The sequence below is a fragment of the Camelus bactrianus genome, chromosome 2, assembly GCF_048773025.1.
Source record: "Camelus bactrianus isolate YW-2024 breed Bactrian camel chromosome 2, ASM4877302v1, whole genome shotgun sequence".
In the NCBI taxonomy this organism is placed as follows: Eukaryota; Metazoa; Chordata; class Mammalia; order Artiodactyla; family Camelidae; genus Camelus; species Camelus bactrianus.
Window position 1 is genome coordinate 88,884,687 of NC_133540.1, and position 19,884 is coordinate 88,904,570.

At 43.9% G+C, this 19,884-nt stretch overlaps 1 protein-coding gene across 4 annotated transcripts in view; it reads left to right on the forward strand.

The window, feature by feature from the left end:
• The window catches only part of FRAS1 (Fraser extracellular matrix complex subunit 1), a 409,376-nt gene that overhangs the window by 333,450 nt on the left and 56,042 nt on the right, over window positions 1-19,884 (forward strand). For 3 of the 4 annotated variants that reach the window (XR_012500261.1, XM_074345854.1, XM_074345849.1), the window contains exons 44-51: window positions 776-1,039; window positions 2,900-3,088; window positions 4,525-4,644; window positions 4,909-5,088; window positions 12,735-12,859; window positions 13,138-13,278; window positions 14,896-15,123; window positions 18,662-18,775. Coding sequence is in view for 2 of the 4 variants with exons in the window: in XM_074345854.1 (XP_074201955.1) it covers window positions 776-1,039; window positions 2,900-3,088; window positions 4,525-4,644; window positions 4,909-5,088; window positions 12,735-12,859; window positions 13,138-13,278; window positions 14,896-15,123; window positions 18,662-18,775 (1,361 nt within the window). In the remaining 2 variants the exon portion in view is untranslated. Of the gene's footprint in view, window positions 1-775; window positions 1,040-2,899; window positions 3,089-4,524; window positions 4,645-4,908; window positions 5,089-12,734; window positions 12,860-13,137; window positions 13,279-14,895; window positions 15,124-18,661; window positions 18,776-19,884 lie in introns of those variants that run through there. The other variant, XR_012500267.1, reaches the window with a different exon arrangement.

The following is a 19,884-nucleotide window of genomic DNA, read 5'->3' on the forward strand; positions in this document are numbered from 1 at the left end:
GCAGAGAGGTGAAAACCACCATGGGAATCGTCTACCTACCTCTTTTCTAAGGGTCGTGCCCTTGGTATGAGCTCAGGTCTGGCACTTGCGTCTCCCAAGTGATGTCTTAGTCCATCCGAACGCCTGTTGGTCTTTTAAAGATGAAACTGTTGCTGTTGATGGAGAGTTATAGGAGAGGCTGTTTGTCATTGCATTTTAGCTTGCTTTTACTTTTTTTAATTCACTTTCTTTAATGAAGCACTTTAACTGTCCCATTGCCCTGCACATGGCCCTTGAAAACAGAAAAATATGCCTCAGCCCAAAGATGCTCAGTGTCTTTCTAAATTTAAAAGGAATTTTCCTGTCTCCTGTCCCAGATGCCCTAGTAGGAAGTCAGCAAGTAAAAGTGCTGTTTTCACCTTGTAGAAGGGGAAAATAGGGTTTAGATAACGAAGTGTGTTCAAATTCATGAAGAGAGACATGATTCTTAAGTCACCATATTACCACATCCATCCAGGTCTCCTTAAGAGATTGTTCACCCAGACAAGTGGAACTTTATCTTCTTTATTTGGAGATGAGACCATAGAGCAGTGCCCTGTGCTTCTATATAAAATGCTGACTTGTTGGTCATTTATTTGTGTGCCACCCAGAGCCTCTCAGGGGCCTGACATTCTACCCAGGCTCAAAGGAGCTGACAAGTTCAGACAGTTTTGATGCCATACATACTATACCATTGTTTTCCTTCTTTCTTTCTTTTTCTTTTTTCTTTTTTTTATTTTTTAACTTCCTTCCTCAGGTCATCTACTCTGGAGGCAAACTGCTTCTGAACCTCTGGAGAATGGGAGGTTTTTGGCCCAGGGCTCCTCCTTCACCTACCAGGACATCCTGGCCGGGCGGGTCTGGTACATGCCTAGTGGTCCTGGTGTGGCAGTGGATGAGTTCCAGTTCTCCATCACTGATGGCCTCCACACAGACACAGGGAGGATGGAGATATACATAGAGCTGCCTGCAGGTGACACTCCTCGCTTGGCTGTAAACCGAGGCCTTCGACTCTCAGCAGGTACCACGGGAATGGAAGAGCGTGGCCGTGGTTTCTTCTTTGTTGGTGGGCAGTGCTTCCTTCCATGTCAGCTCTGCAGGAGGATCGTGGACTGGGTGTGCAGAATTAGGGGAGACTAGTGTTGGGGAGAACTGTTGTATTGGGGACACTAAGAGTTGTGAGTGATAAATGTGAATCTCCAAAGTTCTTTGGACCAGATGCCTCTGTCCATGAATCTGCAAAAAGATTGAGAAGAGTTTATAGGATTTCCAGGGTCCTCAAAAATCTTACTTTATCCAGCTACTCATAGGCCTGGGTCTCTTAGAACATTGCCACTGCCCAACCAACCTCACAGGAACGAACAGCAAAACCTAGCAAGATTTTCAAGATGCTTAATTTAAAAAAAAAAAAAAAAGTGCATGGAGAGGACACTTGGGAGGTCATCATGCACCAAGAGAGATTATGCAAATAATTGGGAGCCATTAGCTACGGGATTCTAGGGTCTAACGTTTGCAATTTTTCTTAAGGAGAAGCAACACTGAAGTATCAGTCTTGGAGTCAGTTTGCAGTAGGGAGTTACTTAATTAGAGAGCAGGCCTTTTGCCCACAGACCATCTGTATCCCCCTGGAGTTCTGTTCGCTTGTCTATTCTCAGTTTCACGTATATTTTGTAGTGTAAAATGTACGGTACGATGGTGTTTGAAAATTTGGAGATTCCCAAGGGTCCCAAGTATTACGTCTGGGGCTTAACTTTGCCCTATTTACAAGCTGGTAAGTCAGCCTATTACTGTTTCATGGATGCTAGTAGAGGACCGGAGACTGCCTGATCATAGACAAAGTCCTTGGTTACAGCACAGCAGGCAGCATCGCCGTCAGCAAGCTTGCATTGATTCCCAAGGCCCTCCAAGTCTGCTGGGGTGATGCAGAGGCCCCAGGTGAACACCTTCATGTGCACTGCGATGCATTACAGAAGAGGACCACTGAGCTTGGGGAGCTGCCCGTGTTCTAGTAGTGAAAAGCAAGCCCGATCTTTGTCCCAGAGGAAGGCATCACCTCATCACACGGGGCTGCTTGCTGAGACTGGCTCGGGCAATGAGTGGTCCAGCCTTGCGTTCTCGGCATTGCCCAGCAAGAACACACAGGGATGCTCAGGGCCCATGGAGGACTGTCTCTCCAAACACCAGGATGTATTCCACATGAGTGGCTAGGACCTACTTTATCAGGATTTACTGTGATATGAGAAATGAGAAAATGGCTAGAAAGGAAAGCAGAGGGGACGGCCCTGAGAAGAGGCGTTTGCCGGTAGGTAGTGCCTTGCCTCCATCCCCAACCCCTGTGCAGCCTTATAGGGCCCAGCACTCAGGTCTCCCTGCTTTGAGGCCCTCACTGTGTCCTTTGTCTTAAGCAACAGTGATTCTGACCATTTGGTCAGAGATGGTAACCAGATATGTTTGTGTGTTTACATACAGCTGTTTTGTTATGCTTTGGTGATCCTCAAGACAGTAAGTCAGTTAGGTCCAAGCTGGTTTCTTCATTGGTCTGGGAGTCATGAACATCACAGAACTAGGAGTTGCTTCATGGATCTAGGTCCTAACTGAAAGGTCCCAGGAGTACAGTGAGCACAGGGAGAGAGTGAAAACGGATCAGAAGAGAAGAGGGGCTCAGATCCAAACTCAAGGGATGATTAGCAAATTGGGAAGTTGGGATTGTTTCACGTAGGGAAATTAAAATTTATTCAGCTGGAAACAGAAGGGCAGGCAGCTGATACTTCCTTAGACCCAGGGAATGTGGGTAATTTAGTCTCCGGTCTCCTAAAGTCATCTGACCTCCTATTCAAAAGCAATGATGGAGAATGACCCACTGTCTCCCATTCTCTTCCAGGGTCGGTAGCACCCATCACAGAACAGCACTTGAAAGTGACAGATACTGACTCAGATGACCGTCAGGTAATGTACGTCTTGAAGGAAGATCCCATTGCAGGGCGCCTGCAGATGGTAAAGCATGACAGCCTGGAGCAGATCTCCGTTAAAGGCCCCATCCAGAGTTTCACCCAGGCCGACATCAGCCAAGGTCAGCCGCTTCCTTCTGCTGCCCAGCCTTCCAGAGACTCCACCCCTAGTAGTAAAATGGGAGTTGCGCCTGGTGGCCTATGGCGGCAAACAGCGCACTTTTGTTTGGAATTAAGGGCTGAGTTAGAGCTTCATTTGTTCTTTCTTGACTCCTCAGTTTTTTTGTTTTTTAAAAAACTCTCCTTCTGGGCTAAAATGTGTTCGTGCCTTGACATAGCCTTGATGAAACTGGGGGCTATTATGGAGGAAAAAAATCATTTTGACTTGCTGTGATGCTAAAAAAAGGTGTGTGTGAGGGAGAAAGAAAGGAAAAAGAAGTGAATTGGGATGGATTAAGGTGAAAATTATGCCTGCCTTAGGTGAACAATTTATATCTCTTTTTCAGCTCCCCAAAAAGCACAAGTTAATGAACTAAGCAAAATGGAAGGGCATAAATCGGAACTGCTTGAGGGAGATTACATAGCTCATCCCTCCTCCAGGAAGTGCTGATGTAATGTAAAAGCATAAGTGTTAAATGCTACGTAGTTACTGTACAGTGCTTTCCGGGGTGAGAAAGGAAACAAAAGTTACATAGTGGGGAGGAAAGCAATTCAACGCCGTGTGATGATGTGCAGTTTCATTTAGTTGTGGAAACATGCCCTCCTATGGGGGAAAATAAAGGTCCTGTCTGTGCACCAGCACCTAAAATTATAGCAGCCAAAACCTCACTGGACCTGTCTGTACTTGAGTGAAGGGAGGGAACTAATTCCTTCATTATTCCTCGCCTCAGTGTCTCTTTTTAGAGTATGAGAGCAGGCATCTCTTCTCAGATGTTTGGTTGTATTTACCTTGCTAGGTACTTATACGTGATGCTGTGGGTTAACAAAATTGTAATAGATTGCATTTTTCCCTTGGAATCCTTTTGACTTCTATGTGGAGTTTATTTTGTTTATCTATTTCTTTGGTGGTTGGTTACATCCCACGTTGTTCCCCAAATGATTTACGACTGTACTGAGAAATGGGAGTGACACAGTCTGGGAGAATGTGAGCTGCAGCTGTCTGTCCTCTTGCCCTGTGACATGGATATATAACAGGGCCACAGCAGTGATGTGGGTCCAGTTCAGTGCGCATTTTCCACGTGGACAGTTTTACTGATGTATCTATTCGTGAAACCTCCTTAGCGTCTTCTTCCTCAAACTCTGCGCCTCAACCATAAGCAATGCTACTTGCTGCTTGGGGTGTTTTATCATCGGGGATCATCAATCACGAGGAAGCCACTAGTGGGAGACCAAAGGGAGGAAATGAAAATGTTAGATTAAAATGTCGAAAGCAATGTCAAAGTGAGAAGGGGTTAATTGATTCATTGGTGGGAATACCAATCAAATTCTCGCCTGACACTTCAGAAGTAAGGGCAGAAAGCACTAATAGCAAATTTTGATTTTCTTGTCCTTTTTACAGGCCGCATAGAATACAGTCACAGGAAAGGAGAATCTAGCGGGAACTTTGCTTTTAAATATGATGTGGTTGATGGAGAAGGCAACAAATTGACTGACCAGTCATTTTCCATCAGTGTTTTGGGTAAGGGGGCATTGGGTTTCTAAACATCATCCAGCAGTTCTGAGGTTGTGGGGTGCAGACTGGGCTCACCTTGAGGCTTGACCCTTTCCTTTAGCGGCTGGTGTGGAAATCTGGAATTATATCCCCTCGGTTGTGTGACGCTGTGGCTCCTTGAGGCACTCTCTGAGGGACAGGCTTGAGGGCTATTTTGATCCTCAGGTCCAGAACTGAAGAAAGGAGGCTGAAAATGATCCCATTTCAAATCACTGATTTTGATATTTTCAGAAGACAAATCCCCACCAGTCATCACCACCAATAAAGGGCTGGTCTTGGATGAAAACTCAGTGAAGAAAATCACCACTCTGCAGCTCTCTGCCACTGACCAGGAGACGGACCCTGCAGAACTGATCTACAGAATCACCAGACAGCCCCAGCTGGGCCACCTGGAACACACAGCATCACCAGGTAACCCCGTCATCTCTGACATCATCAAACCCAAAGCTGGGATTTACCAAAGTGCTGGGGGCACCCACATCATGCATACACATTCACCTCGAATCTGCCTTTATTAGTATTTCTTTTTGCATCACTAGTTCTGACCATTGTCTATCACCTTGCATTATACTTAGCACACAGTAGATGCTTAATAATTACTTGCTGGATTTAGAACTAAAAATTATAATTTGATATAAACAATCTTGTCTCCATAACTGGAATTCAACAAGTAACCAATGAGCATGCGTTTTGAGTAAGATTCTGGTTTAGCTGCTACAGAGGAAAAAAAATGAAAAATTAAATACAACCCTCACCCTTTAGAATTCTCTATTGGATGAGATAAGGATCCTCTGCATATAACCATATGTAAGGGAAGAGTGTGGTAGGTAATTTAAGAACCGTATAAACCTAGTATCATAGGAGTTCAGAAGTGGAAGCGGCTACATCAGGTGGGAAGGTGCACAGAGGTGGCACTGAAGAGTGCCCTTGAAAGACAGAATTTGGGCAGACAGAAATTGTGTTATTTCCAGAGATAGGAACAGCATGAGGGCACATTCAAAAAAATTACGAGTGGGCCAGTTTAGCTAAAGCATATATTCTGAAAATAGTCATCAATAGGGCCCTTGGGTAAATTGAGATTTTATGGAGGGTCTTCAAAATGGCGATAAGTAATCCCTATTTAATTCAATAGGCAATAGGGAGTCACTGCAGAATTTTGAACAGGGGAGAGAAGTGAAATTCATCTACTGCCCAAGAGGATGACCTGAAAGAAAGAAAAAGGAGGTGGTGATGGTAGTTAGGAAATTTCACTTTTGGCCACATAGGAGCTAGTGAGGCTTCACCTGGAGGGGCAGCAGTGGAATAGTAAAATGAGGTAACACCTAGTACCTAGTAAGTATTCAGTAAACAGTGGCTGGTGGAAGGGAGGAAGGAGTGAGTTAATTTCAGGGGAAGAACCTATGGAACTTGGCAGCTTGAATAGATGTGATAAGGGACAAGAGGTACTTGCTGAATAAACAATCTAAAGGTAGAACTGTCTTTATTTGTACCTCACAGAAGCAGTGTCAGCTTGCAGGAAATTTAGATCATTGGTTTTCTTTGGATTTTAGGCTACAAATTCTTCATTCATTCAACCAGGGAAACAGCAGAACAGGGGAAGTACTTGCCCTGATGCAGGGAGTCAGACAGTAAGCAAACAATCCGGCAAAGATACCATATGTCAGTGGTGATAAGTTAGGGGCTGAAATAAGGGCATTCCTGGTGCGCAGGGAGCAAGGTGAGGGAGGGCCTCCCTAAGAAGAAGACATTTGAGCACAGATCTGAAGAAAGTGAGGGGCCAGCCATGCTGACATATAAGAAAGGAACATGCCAGACAGGGGACCAGGGAGTGTTAACGTCCTCAGATGGGATCAGCCAGGCCCACCCTGTTCCAGATGCTGCAAGGAGACCAGTGTGGCTGGGGCAGAGCAAGTGAGGGAGAGAGCCAGGTGGATGAGCTGGGGGTGACTTGGTGGGAGATGAGGGAGGCAGACCATGCCTGGGTCCAAGGTGAGGGTGGAGGAGGGAGTGTTGTGTGCATGGAGGGAAGGTGTGGGGAAGGATGGACAGATTGGCCAAAATCCCAAATGCAAATTCAAGCAGCTGCTCTCCCCTTTTGTCCCAAAGTTCCTGGGGGAAGTATGCAGATCAACGCTCCGGATACCTTGGCTGCATGAGATGTTTGATAAGTAATTCATGAGCTAACTGCTTCTGCCAGAATTCTGTCAGGTTGCTGACCATATCTCTCCAAAGATGACAGGGCAGACTCTTGCCTGTTGTGTTGGGCAACGGCATGCACGCGGCACAGAGCTCCAAGGGGCTCAGAGCTCTGTGCGAGGCCCCGCCAGTGGCTGGTAACTCACAGCCCTGGCTCTTCTCTGACCCCAGGCTGTGTCACGTCCTGTGTGAGCCTGCCCCAAATTCGCCTTTTCTGTTTTTTACAGTCTCAGCTTTCACTGGGCTTAAATCCTGGATGCCAAGGCCAAGCCAGGGCCGTTTAGGGGACAACCCATAGGGGATCACCCTGCTCCCTCCTCTTGGGAGAGCGGGGGCTCCCCTGATCTGGGATACTTCCTTCACCTGCCCTTTTCCACCAGGCTTGACTCCCTAGCCTGTGTTCTCTCCCACCCTCACCAGTGTGTCTCAATCCTCCTATTTCTAGAAATTCTAAGTAGACCAGAGAGGAAGATATTTACTCTCGGGGGCCCCTCTCCAATTCTAATGGAGCAGAGCTTCCCTGTCCCTCCCACACCACCAGCCCCACACCCAGTCCTTTCTGTAGCATTTAATCAGCAATCTCTCCTTTCCTGTCTCCCCTAAGCGGAAATGTATTCATGAATTTGAATCCTTTTAAATGTCAGAGCTCTCCCTTCAGAGGAAGTCCGTGTTGATTAAGGAGCACCCTCTCTGAAGGCAGGTGGCTCCGGCTTAGAGAAAAGCACCGCCCCCCGTCTGTCTCAGTGGTGAGGAGGGGTCTCCCAGGAGCTGGGCTGGGCTGGGAGGAGCAGAACAGCTTCTAGGCCAGTGTGTACAGTGCAGACACTGAGCTGTCTGGGGACTGGATGCCTCTGGGAATTGTCATTTGCTGCTGGCGCTTGCGGACGTCTCCTGGTGGTTAACTGCAAAGTGGACTTAGTCTTAGGTGATCTTTCTTGATCAGCTTGTTGTGATTGTTCTCTTTAGGTAGAAAAGGTGTGAAGGTCCTCCTTTCTTCCCCTGAGGAGACATAGGGAGCCTATGGGAACCCTGCAGAAGACAGACACAAACCTCCCACCGTGGAGGAGAGTCACATGAGACGCTAAGTCCCCATGGGCTCTTTGCAAGGTTGAGGACCCACACTCTCATGTCAGGGACCCTAAGGACCCTCTTATTCATGGGAAATCAGAGTAAGAAGTTATCAGGATAGAAGCTAAGTTGCTGAAACAAAGAGACTGCAAAATACAGTGCCTTCCACAGTAAGTTTCTTTTCTCTCCCAGCAAAATCTAGAGGCAGGTGGCCCAGACCGCCCGAGGTAGCTCAGTGACCCTCCACGTGAGGCCCCCATCTCTGGTCCAAGATGACTACTGTATTGTCGTCATCCCCCAGCCAGCCGCCAGGGAGGAAAGACCAGCGGCACCCACATGCATTTCTTTTCTAGGAGCGTTGCTAGAAGAACACACACCCCTTTTGATCACATCCCAGTGGCAAGGATGTAGCCACACAAAGCTGTGAGGTGGCTGGGAAATCTAGACCCTACCTGGGCATCCAGTCACTTAATAACAGTCATCAGTTATATTTTTAAAGTAGGGGAGCAGTAATATTGGAATATATCCGTCTCTAACACACACTGGTTCTCTCCTTCACCAAACATTCATTGAGTCACTGCTGCAGAGCAAAGCTTAGGTTTTGGAAGTGGGAGACATGTCAGTAAATGCGTGCCAGTGTGTTTCAGTAGCTGTGACAGCAACGTGACAGAGGATAGTGGGAGCCAAAGGACAGTGAGTCCCACCTAAGAGAGGGCGGGGAGTGAGTCAGGAAGGACTTCCCACAGGTGACGCTTTAGCAAGGTATTCGTTGGCCTCCTTTTCTTCTCAGCCTCTTGGTATTGTGACACCAACCAAAATAAGATGCACCCTTGTCTTAGTTTGGGTTCTTCTGAGAGCAAAGTTATATTATCTTCGGTCATATGGCATCTGTCACAAAGCACCACAGACCGAGCAGTTTAGACAACAGAAATCGATTGTCTCACAGATCTCAGTGCCAGAAGCCCAAGATCGTGGTGTCGGCAGGGTTGGTACCTTCCCAGGGAAGGCTCTGTTCCAGGCCTCTCCTCTGGGCTAATAGATAGCTATCTTTATGTTCACATGGCATTCTCCCTGCATGTGCATGTCTGTGTCAAAATTTCCCTTTTTATAAGGTCATTAGTGGAATTATATTAGGGCCCATCCTGATGACCTCATCTTAACTAATTACACCTGCAGTGGTCCTATTTCCAATAAGGTCACGTTGTGAGGTCCTGGGGTTAGGACCTCAGTATATGAATTTGGCGGGGGGGACGCAATTCATTCCATAACAGGAGGCTTGAAAGAAAATCTGAAGCAGAGAAGCTGAGAGTCTCCCTCCGCATGAGCTTGAGATGGGACGCAGACAACAGGCACAGAGCCATCCACAGCTACGCTGAAAGCAGGAGGGCCGGGGTGAGCTCCTAACATCCTATTAGGAAGGCAATTTCTTCAAAGGTGCTTTATTCCCACACCACTTCCCTGACCTGGACCGAACCTTCTCTAACATGCTGGCTCTCTGGGGGAATTGGAAAAACTGACAGGGTTAATGTGGGTCTCCGTAATACTGCCAGATACATAGTTTAGCCAGCAGGTTGGTGACTGAAAACACCTTGGACGGAATTAAAAAGCCTTCAAGATGTTTCGAACAGTAACAACCTGCTGTGACAGCCAGTAGGGACAATATGTTACTAGGAGCACCATGCTACTGGTGAGTGAACAGCTGAAGGCTTCCAATACCCAATTAGCAACAACTAAACTTTTTTTTTTTTGGAGATGGGGATGGAAACAACTAAATATTTTTAAAAAGTGTATAGAGATTGAAAGTCTGTACTTAGTAAGACCTGTTAGATAGTCATTGTAGTGGATGAACTAAATTCATTTTCCAAATGTGTTTTGAGAACCTACTATGTGCCAGGCACTATTCTAGGTGCATATTAGTGAAGAAACAACAAAAATTCTTGTCCTCTTGAGGCTTACCTTCTAATATAGCTTGTGACCCTCTGGTGCTTAATTATGGATATTATGTAAATGATATTAAATACCCCACCAAAATCAACATTTCAGACAAGAAAATGGGCACAGCCAAAAAAGTATCTAAAAGTAAAATGATGATATTTCAGTGATAGATCTGAGTGGCCTTTGTGATTCTTTATTACTTTTCTGTGTTTTTCACATTTTCTGAATAGACATGTATTGCTTTTATATGGAAAAAAAAATTAACGGATTAAGGGTGAACTCCAAGAGGCTCCTAGTCTAGCCCAAAAGGCTAGATAAATTTTACAAAAAGTACCCCTAGCAGGCATACACTTTGGACATAGACAATCAGAGTTCCAGCCCCAGCGACTCTGCCGTCTTATGTGTGACCTCAGATAGGTCAGATTTATTTTCTGATTTTATTAGTATCATAATGTGAAAAAATAGAGGTAATATATCAACCTTGACCTCCCAGAGTTGTTAAGAGAAAACAATATATATAAGCAAGCCTGAAACAATTCTGCACATGGTAAGTGCTCAATGTTTGCTAAACTGAATGGAGAAAGACACACTGAGATCAAGCCTGGAGCTCTCATGCACTGCTAGTGGGGATGCAAAGTGGTGCTACCATGTTGGAAGATATTGGCAGTTTCCTGAAAAGTTAAGCATTCCATATGCTCCAGACATACATTCCCACCATCCCACTCTTAGAGATTTACCCAAGAAAAATGAAAACTTACGTTCATACAAAGACTTGTGCAGGCATGATCATAGCAGCTTTATTTGTAATAGCCCCAAATTGGAAATAACCTAAATGTTCATGAACTGGTGGGTGGATAAACTGTCTATGATATATCCATTCAATGGAATACTACTCCATTAGTAAGGAAAAAAGGGGATGAACTATTGACACATGCCACAATATGGATGAATCCAAAACAGTTACACTAAATGTAAGAAACCATGCATAAAATAACATCTCCTGTATGATTCTATTTATAAAAAATAGAGAAAATGCCAACTAATCTATAATGACAGAGAGCAATTTATATGCTTCTTTGGGATGGGGAGGGGGCAGGAAAGGGAAGGATGAAAGGATTGCAGAGTGTCAGCTGGAAACTTTCAGGTGATGGATATGTTCCCTATTTTGATTAAGGTGGTAGTTTCATGGATGTGACAAAGCTTATGAAATTGTACACCTTAAATATGTGTAATTTATTATATGTCAATTTCCTCTCAATAAAGAATGTTAAATAAATAAATAAATCTCAGCACTTCCTTCCTAAGAGGAAGGGAAATCCATCACCTTTCTTAATCAGTCTTCAAGTCTTACCAAGGGAACACTGAATTTGGTGACCAGTTGATTGTGAGAATCCACACAAGTTATTTTCCCATGAGCTGTGAGAATGGATTCGCAGCAGGGGAAGAGATTTAAATTTCTCAGCTACAGCCAGTCTGAAGTTATTAAATTTTTAAAGAATGGTATGGATTTCTGTCCAGAACCACAAGACAAAGCTATAAGACAGGGCGCTACATTTTTTTGCCTGTCGAGAGCTGATGCAGTAAGCACAGAAATATAAAATGCCTCATCAAAAAATTAATGCCCCAATATTCAGGAGGCCAATCTATCTGGGTGACAGATTTCAGATGATAAAGAGAGATGCAAATGTAAGCCATGCTGGTTGATGGGATTTTTTAAAAAAAAGATGAAGCAGTGATACTGATGTCACAGTTAAATGTAAAATAGTCAGAGTAGAATCTCTTTGGGTTTTTTTTTTTTTGTTTTCTTTTTTTACAGGAAAGGCTGTTTTTGCCAGGATTAACAATGACAAACAATAAATTCCAGAAGCAGCAAATGAATTTCAGGACCAAACCAAAGAACTAGATTAAACAGATTAATACTGTAACACCCAGAATCAAAAAGAAGGAATTTGTGCTGAGAGACTAAAAGATGTGATTTTGCTTCAGTCCTGGTTGGCACCAGAGGATGGGCCCCAGAAGCCCTCAAATAGAAGCAAGAATTCTGGGCTGTTTTGCTAAATGTCGTTGGCCATTTGAAAAGGGGAGATACTATTCATTTCTGGGAATTACTTAAGTTTTTTTTTTTTTTTTTTACTTTTAAAACGACTCTGAAAAAAAAATTAACCTATTTTCTCTATATTGTGTTTTTAAAAGATACTGGTTTTGTAGGTCATTTTAGAGTTGAGAAAGAATGATTGCTCAAACCCCAAAGTCATGCAGTAAGTTTTGTGACTGCCAGCCTGGCCAGAGTGGTCCGTGAGAAGTATATGCTGATCACAGACCTGAGAGTGAAAGGGACCTTGAAGAATATCCAAGGGAGTTATGGGCAACAGGGATGGCTCACTAATCACAGAAACAAGGCTATGTGTAGCCAGGCCCTATGACTCCAGTGTTCAGATACTAAGCCATCACACAATATTAAAAGTTAGGGCAGGTTTTCAGAAAGGACCACGAGGTGATGGGGGAATATAAAACTTTAAGATTGAGGAGTTTAGAGAATAAGGCAGTGGCTCTACCTTTCACAGCTTTGACCTGCATACAGAAACCCCAAGAGAAAGGAGACTAACACTTATCGAGCACCTGTGTTTGCCCTGGCGCATAGTCGAAGCCTAGGTAGTTAACATGTGCTCCCACAGAGCATATGCTGTTGCAGGGGAAAAAACACGAACAACTCTAACACTAGGTCTTAGGGGGCCACACATAAATGCTTTAAGACAAATACGAAGAACTCTGTCTGGTGAGAGTGTGACATTTCCCTCACCTGCGAGGTATGGCTGGCAGTGCAACACCCTTTCTCTGCTTCTTTCTTCTTTTGCCAGGCATCCAGATTAGCTCCTTTTCTCAAGCTGACCTCACTTCAGGAAATGTTCAGTATGTCCACTCTAGTGAGACGGAGGAGCATTCAGATGCCTTCAGCTTTACGCTCTCTGATGGAGTCAATGAGGTGGGTGAGGAGTTCAGTTCCCTCCCTCCTGGGTATTGATTCAGGCAGTCTTCTTTGACTGGAGTGGGAGAGCCACCAGTGCTGTGACAGCTTCATTCTCCTCTGCCCTCAGCCAAAGGCAGAGGCAAAGAGAACTCTATCTTGCTGAAGAGAGCTCACTTCCAGGTTCTGGGTCAGTCAGCCATGCCAGGATGCATGGAAGGCCAGAGAGAGAGCGCCTGCCTCCTGCTTGGGTGGGTGCTTGGGACAGGTGACCCACCTGCACTTTTCCCACGTAGGTGACTCAGACTTTCCACATGACTCTTCGCCCTGTGGATGACTCGCTGCCCGTTGTACAAAACTTGGGGATGCGGGTCCAGGAGGGTGTGAGGAAGACCATCACAGAGTTTGAGCTCAAGGCGGTGGATGCGGACACAGAGGTGAGAGCGCTCCCCCAGCTCTCTGGCTGAATGAGAGGCTGATCTGGTGGCATCTTTGCTTTGTGACTGTGCATCCCAAGGTAGGGTGGAGTGGTAAGGCTACGGTGAGCATCCTTGAAGGATTAAACCCAGAACACACTGTGGCCTTCTGGAAACTAATTAGAGAAACTAATACATTTGAAATCAAGTTGTTTTTAAACCCTTTCTGAAACCCTCAATACATTTATCCTTTCCCATGATTATGTGTAACAGTCATTGTAATATGCTGATTTGTGTCATGATCCATAGCAAATTAGGCAGATGACATTTTCTCCAGTGTTTTTATTAGTCCCTATTAGTGAACAAGCGTTTTCTCCACCTATACACTTTTACCTCCTTCTTCCAGACCTCACTGGTTGACAACTAATTATTGCAATTTAATCATTCTTAAACAACTAGGCTTCATACTGTAAAACAGGGCATGTGGAGACCAAACTCTTACTCGCATACTGCTTTCAGATTAAAGTATCTAACATTCTGACATGATTTAGCTCCCATTAAAAAAGGACTGCACACTTACTACTTAGTTCTATGTATATACCCTTCCCTGTGCCAACATGCATTCATTTATTTATTCACTCTTTTAGCAAATATTTATTACCTACTAAGTGCCAGGTTCTGCTCTGGATGCTAAATACAGCGCTGTGAACAAAACGGATCAAAGTTCCAGCCTGAGGGAGTTTACAACCTTCGGTTAGGGGGACAGACAAGACAAAAAGAAAGAACATAGAATGTCATGTCAGATGTGCTAAGTGCTAAGAGTAAAAATAAGTGAGATAAAGGAGACAGAGACTGACGGGTGTGCTGTTTCAGACAGAGTGGTCAGGGAAGGCTTCCCTGAGGAGCTGATGTCACAGCAGAGAAAGGAAGTGGAAGAGCAAGGCGTGCAGTTCCCTGGGAGAATCGCTCTCCAGGCACAAGAATCAGAAGGGCAAAGGCCCTGTGGTCAGGTGTGCTTGGAACATTTGAGATGCAACCCAGAGGCCAAGCAGGAGAAGAGAAGAATGAGACCAGAGAGGAGCCCTGGGACCAGGTCACAGGGGCCTCATTGGCCCAGCTCAGGTCTCGGCATGTTTTTCCAAGTTGGTGGGAAATCATTGGAGAATCCTGAGCAGAGTTTTCTACCTCTTTATTTTTCCTTCTGCATGTCACCCTAGAAGCAGCCATTAGAAATGGGAAATTAGCTTCTGTTCTAATGTATATGGGCTTCTATATATATGAGTTTTGGAAAAATGTGTGTGGAGGGGTAGGATGGATGAAAAAGAAAGGAGTAATTTTAAAAGGCCTAGTTCTTGCCATCCTAGAGGTTAAAAATCTAGGTTTTCCCCTATGACCCTTAAAGGGCAAATTTAAATGTCTTAGTCTTAAAACAGAAGACACTAGGATATAAGTTCAGTTGTAGTAACCAATATAATTTCTCTCCTTAGCTTTATTTTCAGCATCTATAAAGAAGGTGCAATCCTCCTTTTATAGATGTCTTTAGGTTTGGCTACCCTTGATCACCTGTTGACCATCACTCACACCTCCGACTTCTGTTGTACAGTTCCCTTCTCCTCTTGCTTTTTGCCTCCTTGACAGGCCAAGTCTGTCACATTCATGGTTGTGCAGCCCCCACGCCATGGCACCATCGAGCGAGCCACCAACAGGCTGCCCTTCCAGCCCAGCTCCACCTTCACCATGGAGGACGTCTACCAGAACCGAGTCCGCTACAGCCATGACGGCAGCAACTCTCTCAAAGACCGCTTCACCTTCACTGTTGCTGACGGGACAAATCACTTCTTTATTATTGAGGAAGGAGGAAAGAAGGTGACGGGCAAAGACAAAGGGGTGGGAGGCACAGCAAGGCATGCCAGAGGCATGCCAGAGGCTGTCCAGATGCAGAACATGGCACTGATTTTTTGTCTTTTTTTAATTAAACTGTAGTTGATTTATAATATTGTGTTAGTTTCAGGTATACAGCTTCAGAGTCTTTTCCATTATAGGTAATTACAAGATATGGAATACAGTTTTCTGTGCTATACAGTAAATCCTTGTTGTTTATTTTATATATAGTGTTGTGTATCTATTAGTCCCATACTCCTAATTTATCCCTCCCCAACCCCCGCTCCCCTATAAGTTTGTTTTCTATGTCTGTGAGTTTGTTTCTGTTTTGTAAGTTGATTTGTATTATTTTTTTTAGATTCCTCATATATCTGATATCATAATATTTGTATTTCTCTGCCTGACTTAATTCACTTGGTATGATAATCTCTAGATCCATCCATGTTCCTACAAATGGCAATATTTTATTCATTTTATGGCTGAGTAATATTCCATTTTGTGTGTGTGTGTGTGTGTGTGTATGTGTATATATATATACACATATATATACATATATACCACATCTTCTTTATCCAGCCATCTGTCAATGGACATTTATGTTGCTTCTGTGTCTTGGTTATTGTGAGTTAGTGCTGCTATGAACATTGGGGTGTGTTTATCTTTTTGAATTAGAATTTTTGTCTTTTCTGGATATATACCCAGGAGTGGGGTTGCTGGATCATGTGGTAATTCTATTTTTAGTTTTTTAAGGAACCTCCAGACTGCTTTACCAACAATGTAGGAGGGTTTCCTTTTTTCCACAGCCTCTCCAGCATTTATTATTTGTAGACTTTTTGATGATGGCGATTCTGACCAGTGTGAGGTGAGACCTCGTTGTAGTTTTGATTTACATTTCTCTAATAATTAGTGACATTGAGCATCTTTCAATGTGCCTGTTGGCCATCTGTATGTCTTCTTTGGAGAAATGTCTATTTAGGTCTTCTGCCGATTTTTTGATTGGGTTGCTTATTTTTTTTATTTTGAGTTGCGTGAGCTGTATGTATATCTTGGAAATTAAGTCATTATCAGTTGCATGATTTGCAGATATTTTTTCTGTAGGTTGTAGGCTGTCTTTTCATTTTCTTTATGGTTTCCTTTGCTGTGCAAAAGCTTATAAGTCTAATTAGGTCCTATTTGTTTATTTTTGCTTTTATTCCTTTTGCCTTGGGATACTGTAGTAAGAAACTATTACTGCAATTTATGTCCAAGAAAGAGCAGGGCATTTTTAGGCCAAGGAAAACATTGTTTGAGTTTTTATTCTGTCGCATACTAATTGGCCTTGGGCAAATTGCTTAATTTCTTTAAGCCTCAGCTTTTTAGCTGTAAAATGGGCGCAGTAACAACCACTGGCTTTAATTAGTCTAAGGATCAAAGGAGGTAATCCATATAAAGTCCTTAACAGTGATAATTATTGTTGTTATTACTGCTGTTATTTCTCTTTTCCTTTTCACTCACCTTTAATTTTTCTTTCTTCTGGGTTTTTTAATACTATCACATGGTTCTAGATTGTGTCCTGAGCCAGCCAGAGTTTCTCAGTCTCACGAAGAGTTACAGTGGTTAAGAGTACAGCTTTTGCCTCCAAAAGACACTGATTTAAATTTTACCCCTGTCACTTACTGAGTGTCTTTGTCAATCATTTAACCCTTCTAAACCTCAGCTTCCCAATCTGTAAAGTGGGAATGATATCTACCCTTCTGAGGTACTCAAAGCACTTAGCCCAGTGCCTTACACAGGAAACACAGGAAACATCCGACAAATTGTGGCTGTAATCATCACCATTGTCATCATTTTAGGACCAGCTTATGAAACAGGTGAAGATGCTTTTCTCCTGAGGTCGTGCAGCTGTCAAGCTTCTCTTCCTTAAGAGAATTGCTCCCTTTTATATCCAGGTGTTAAAGAAACTTGTAGGATTTCCTTTCCACTATTTTAAATCATTTTTAGTAAGTTTTTTGCAGTACCGTAACCCTCCCCTGGGAATTACTGCACCTCTGGTGAACAGAGGACCCACGGGCACCCCTACATGTCACACATCTGTCTGACTCGGCAGAGGCAGTTTTAGTGGGCAGCGTGCTCCCACCCTACTGTACACTTCCAGAATAACCAAATGGTCAGCTTCTCAGTCCTGCAGTGTTTTTCCTACCTTGATGATGAGTGATTCTTTTCCTGGCAGCAAGATCCTCCTGTACACTTTAGAAACAAACAGCCCATGAGAAGGTCATTCTCAGTTGGCCAAGGTGTCAGTGAGATGGCTCTTGGGATTTCCCTGCCATCTCAGCGTCTGCATGGCATCACCACCTGGCAGGTCATCACATTCCTTTTCCCTCTCCGAAACCGTTCTCTGCTTTCTGATTAGTTTGACTTTCAGAGGAGAAAAAAGATTTCAGGGTGAATCAGCAAGCTGGCCACCCCTCTGATAAACATAAAAGGTCACAGCAGGTCTCCAGAGGGACTGTGTTATTTTGAAAATGGAAATTATCTAGAAGGAATGTTGTAGAAGGTTGAAAAGCCAACATCTTTCTGTGCTGTCTGCCAGCTTGTATCCACTCAGAAATGGGGAGATCACATCAGACTCCCCGTGTTTGCTGTGAATATGTATGTGTGTGTGTATCTGTGTGAGAATGAAATTATAAACTGGAATTTCTTTGCATTATTCCCACAAACACTTTTATTCTGAATTTCTTCTGCCCTCTTCCCCATACAGACAGTTCTCTCTCTCTCTCAAAAAAAAAAAAAGGAAATTAAAAAAAGAAACTGTCTGCCAGGGGGGAGGTGGGTAGAAAGGGAGAGAGACTGGGAGTTTGAGATTTGTAGATACTGACAGGTATTTATAGAATAGATGAACAAGTTTATACTGTATAGCACAGGGAAATATATACAAAATCTTGTAGTAGCTCACAGTGAAAAAGAATATGAAAATGAATATATGTATATTCATGTATGACTGATAAATTGTTCTGTACACCAGAAATTGACACAACATTGTAAACTGGCTATAACTCAATAAAAAAAAATATTCACACACACACACACACACACACACACAAAGAAACTGTCTTCCCATGAAGCGTCTGTTCACATCTGGAAGGATCCTACCTGGAGACTTTGACATTAACATTTTAATGATGAAAACCATGAAAATTTTAACAAGTGTTATTGAAAGGAAAATATTTTGTTTGTTGCTTCACCGCAGGGCAATACTGACCCCAACTAAAGAAGGGCAAGGTGTGCGACAACCAACCTCCACCACTGGTGAAATCCCAGCGGGAGTGCCACCTGCGTCTCGGTTTCTCCTGTACTGTTCCCTCTTGCTTAGTCAGCATTCTCCCTTAAGCCTCATGCCAAGTGGTGATAAGTGATGGAAACTTGCTCAGTTGCCCATTCTGATGCGTCAACAGATTTCAGAGGTTCCAGCTTTGTGGGTCCTAGACCTGACATAGCTCAGATATGTGTGCATGATGAGCTCTCTGTTTTGCTTTCATCACAGGTTATGACAGCAGCCCCTCAGCAGTTCCAGGTAGACGTCCTCCCAGTCGATGATGGCGTCCCGCGAATTGTTACCAACGTGGGGCTCCAATGGCTGGAGTATATGGATGGCAGGGTAAGGCCCTTCCATCTGCCACAGTCACCACTCACGACTTGGGCTGTATCCTGTCTATAACAGTAGGACTAGGACTCCAGTTCAGTTCATGTTTATCCCTCTCTAAGTGAGCTGATTTCCTAAGATTGCTGAGCTCCATGAGTTTGGTTAGAATTGTGTTATAGTTTAAGATATTCTTACAAAGGGATGCCCCACATATACTAGCTCAAACAAGATAGAAGTGTTTTTCCCTCATATTTAAAGGGTGGAAGCAAGTGGGAGTCTAGGGCTCCACGTGACCATTCAAAGATGCAGATTTCTTCTGTCTATTCTTCTGCCATCACTGGGTTGGTGCCGTTCACAGCAGAGCAAAAACTCTTCAGCTATTCATCAATATTCCAGCCCTTGGGAGGAGGAAAACAGAGAAGTGGAGGGCAAGGAACTTCATTTCAAGCGAGTGATACAGAATTTAAACGTGACACTTGCATTCATATTCTTTGGGAAAGAAATTGGTCATCTGGCCCCATCCGTTGCTTGGAAGTCTCTAGCTGGGCAGCGAGGGGCTCCACTGAAAGGTTGTTAACTAGAAGAGGAGGATGGATTTGGGGAAACATCTGGAATTTGCCATAGATGGAAAGGAAGTGAGTTTTTTTGGTAGGTGAGTGTCCTCAGAGGAATTCTAGAAATTTAGAAATTTCTTTCTCCTTTTTCTAACTTCCAATTTGGTTGTGTTAAGATAGACTGTAATTCTCACCTGCTAACATGTCAAGCATTAAATCCCCATCTCCACCCAGACACTCACAGTTCTTCATTTCAGTTTGGGAACTGATTTCTTACTTTTGTGTGTGCTATTTCCTCCAGGTTGTGGATTTTCTCATCTCTGTGGAGCTGGTTGGTTGGTTGTATATGTAGCAATGGTGTGACATAGATTTCCACTAAACTCGTTGGGAGTTTCTAAATGTATGAAACAAAATTAGTACAGCTTCCTCTCATGACCTAGTTGATATTTTTCTCCATCCTCAGAACCAAGCCATTCTCTTCTTGACGCTCTCCAACTGGTGTTCCACCTCCCACCCTTACCCTGCCACAGTGACTCTGATCAAAGTCACCAGTGACCTCGATTTCACCAA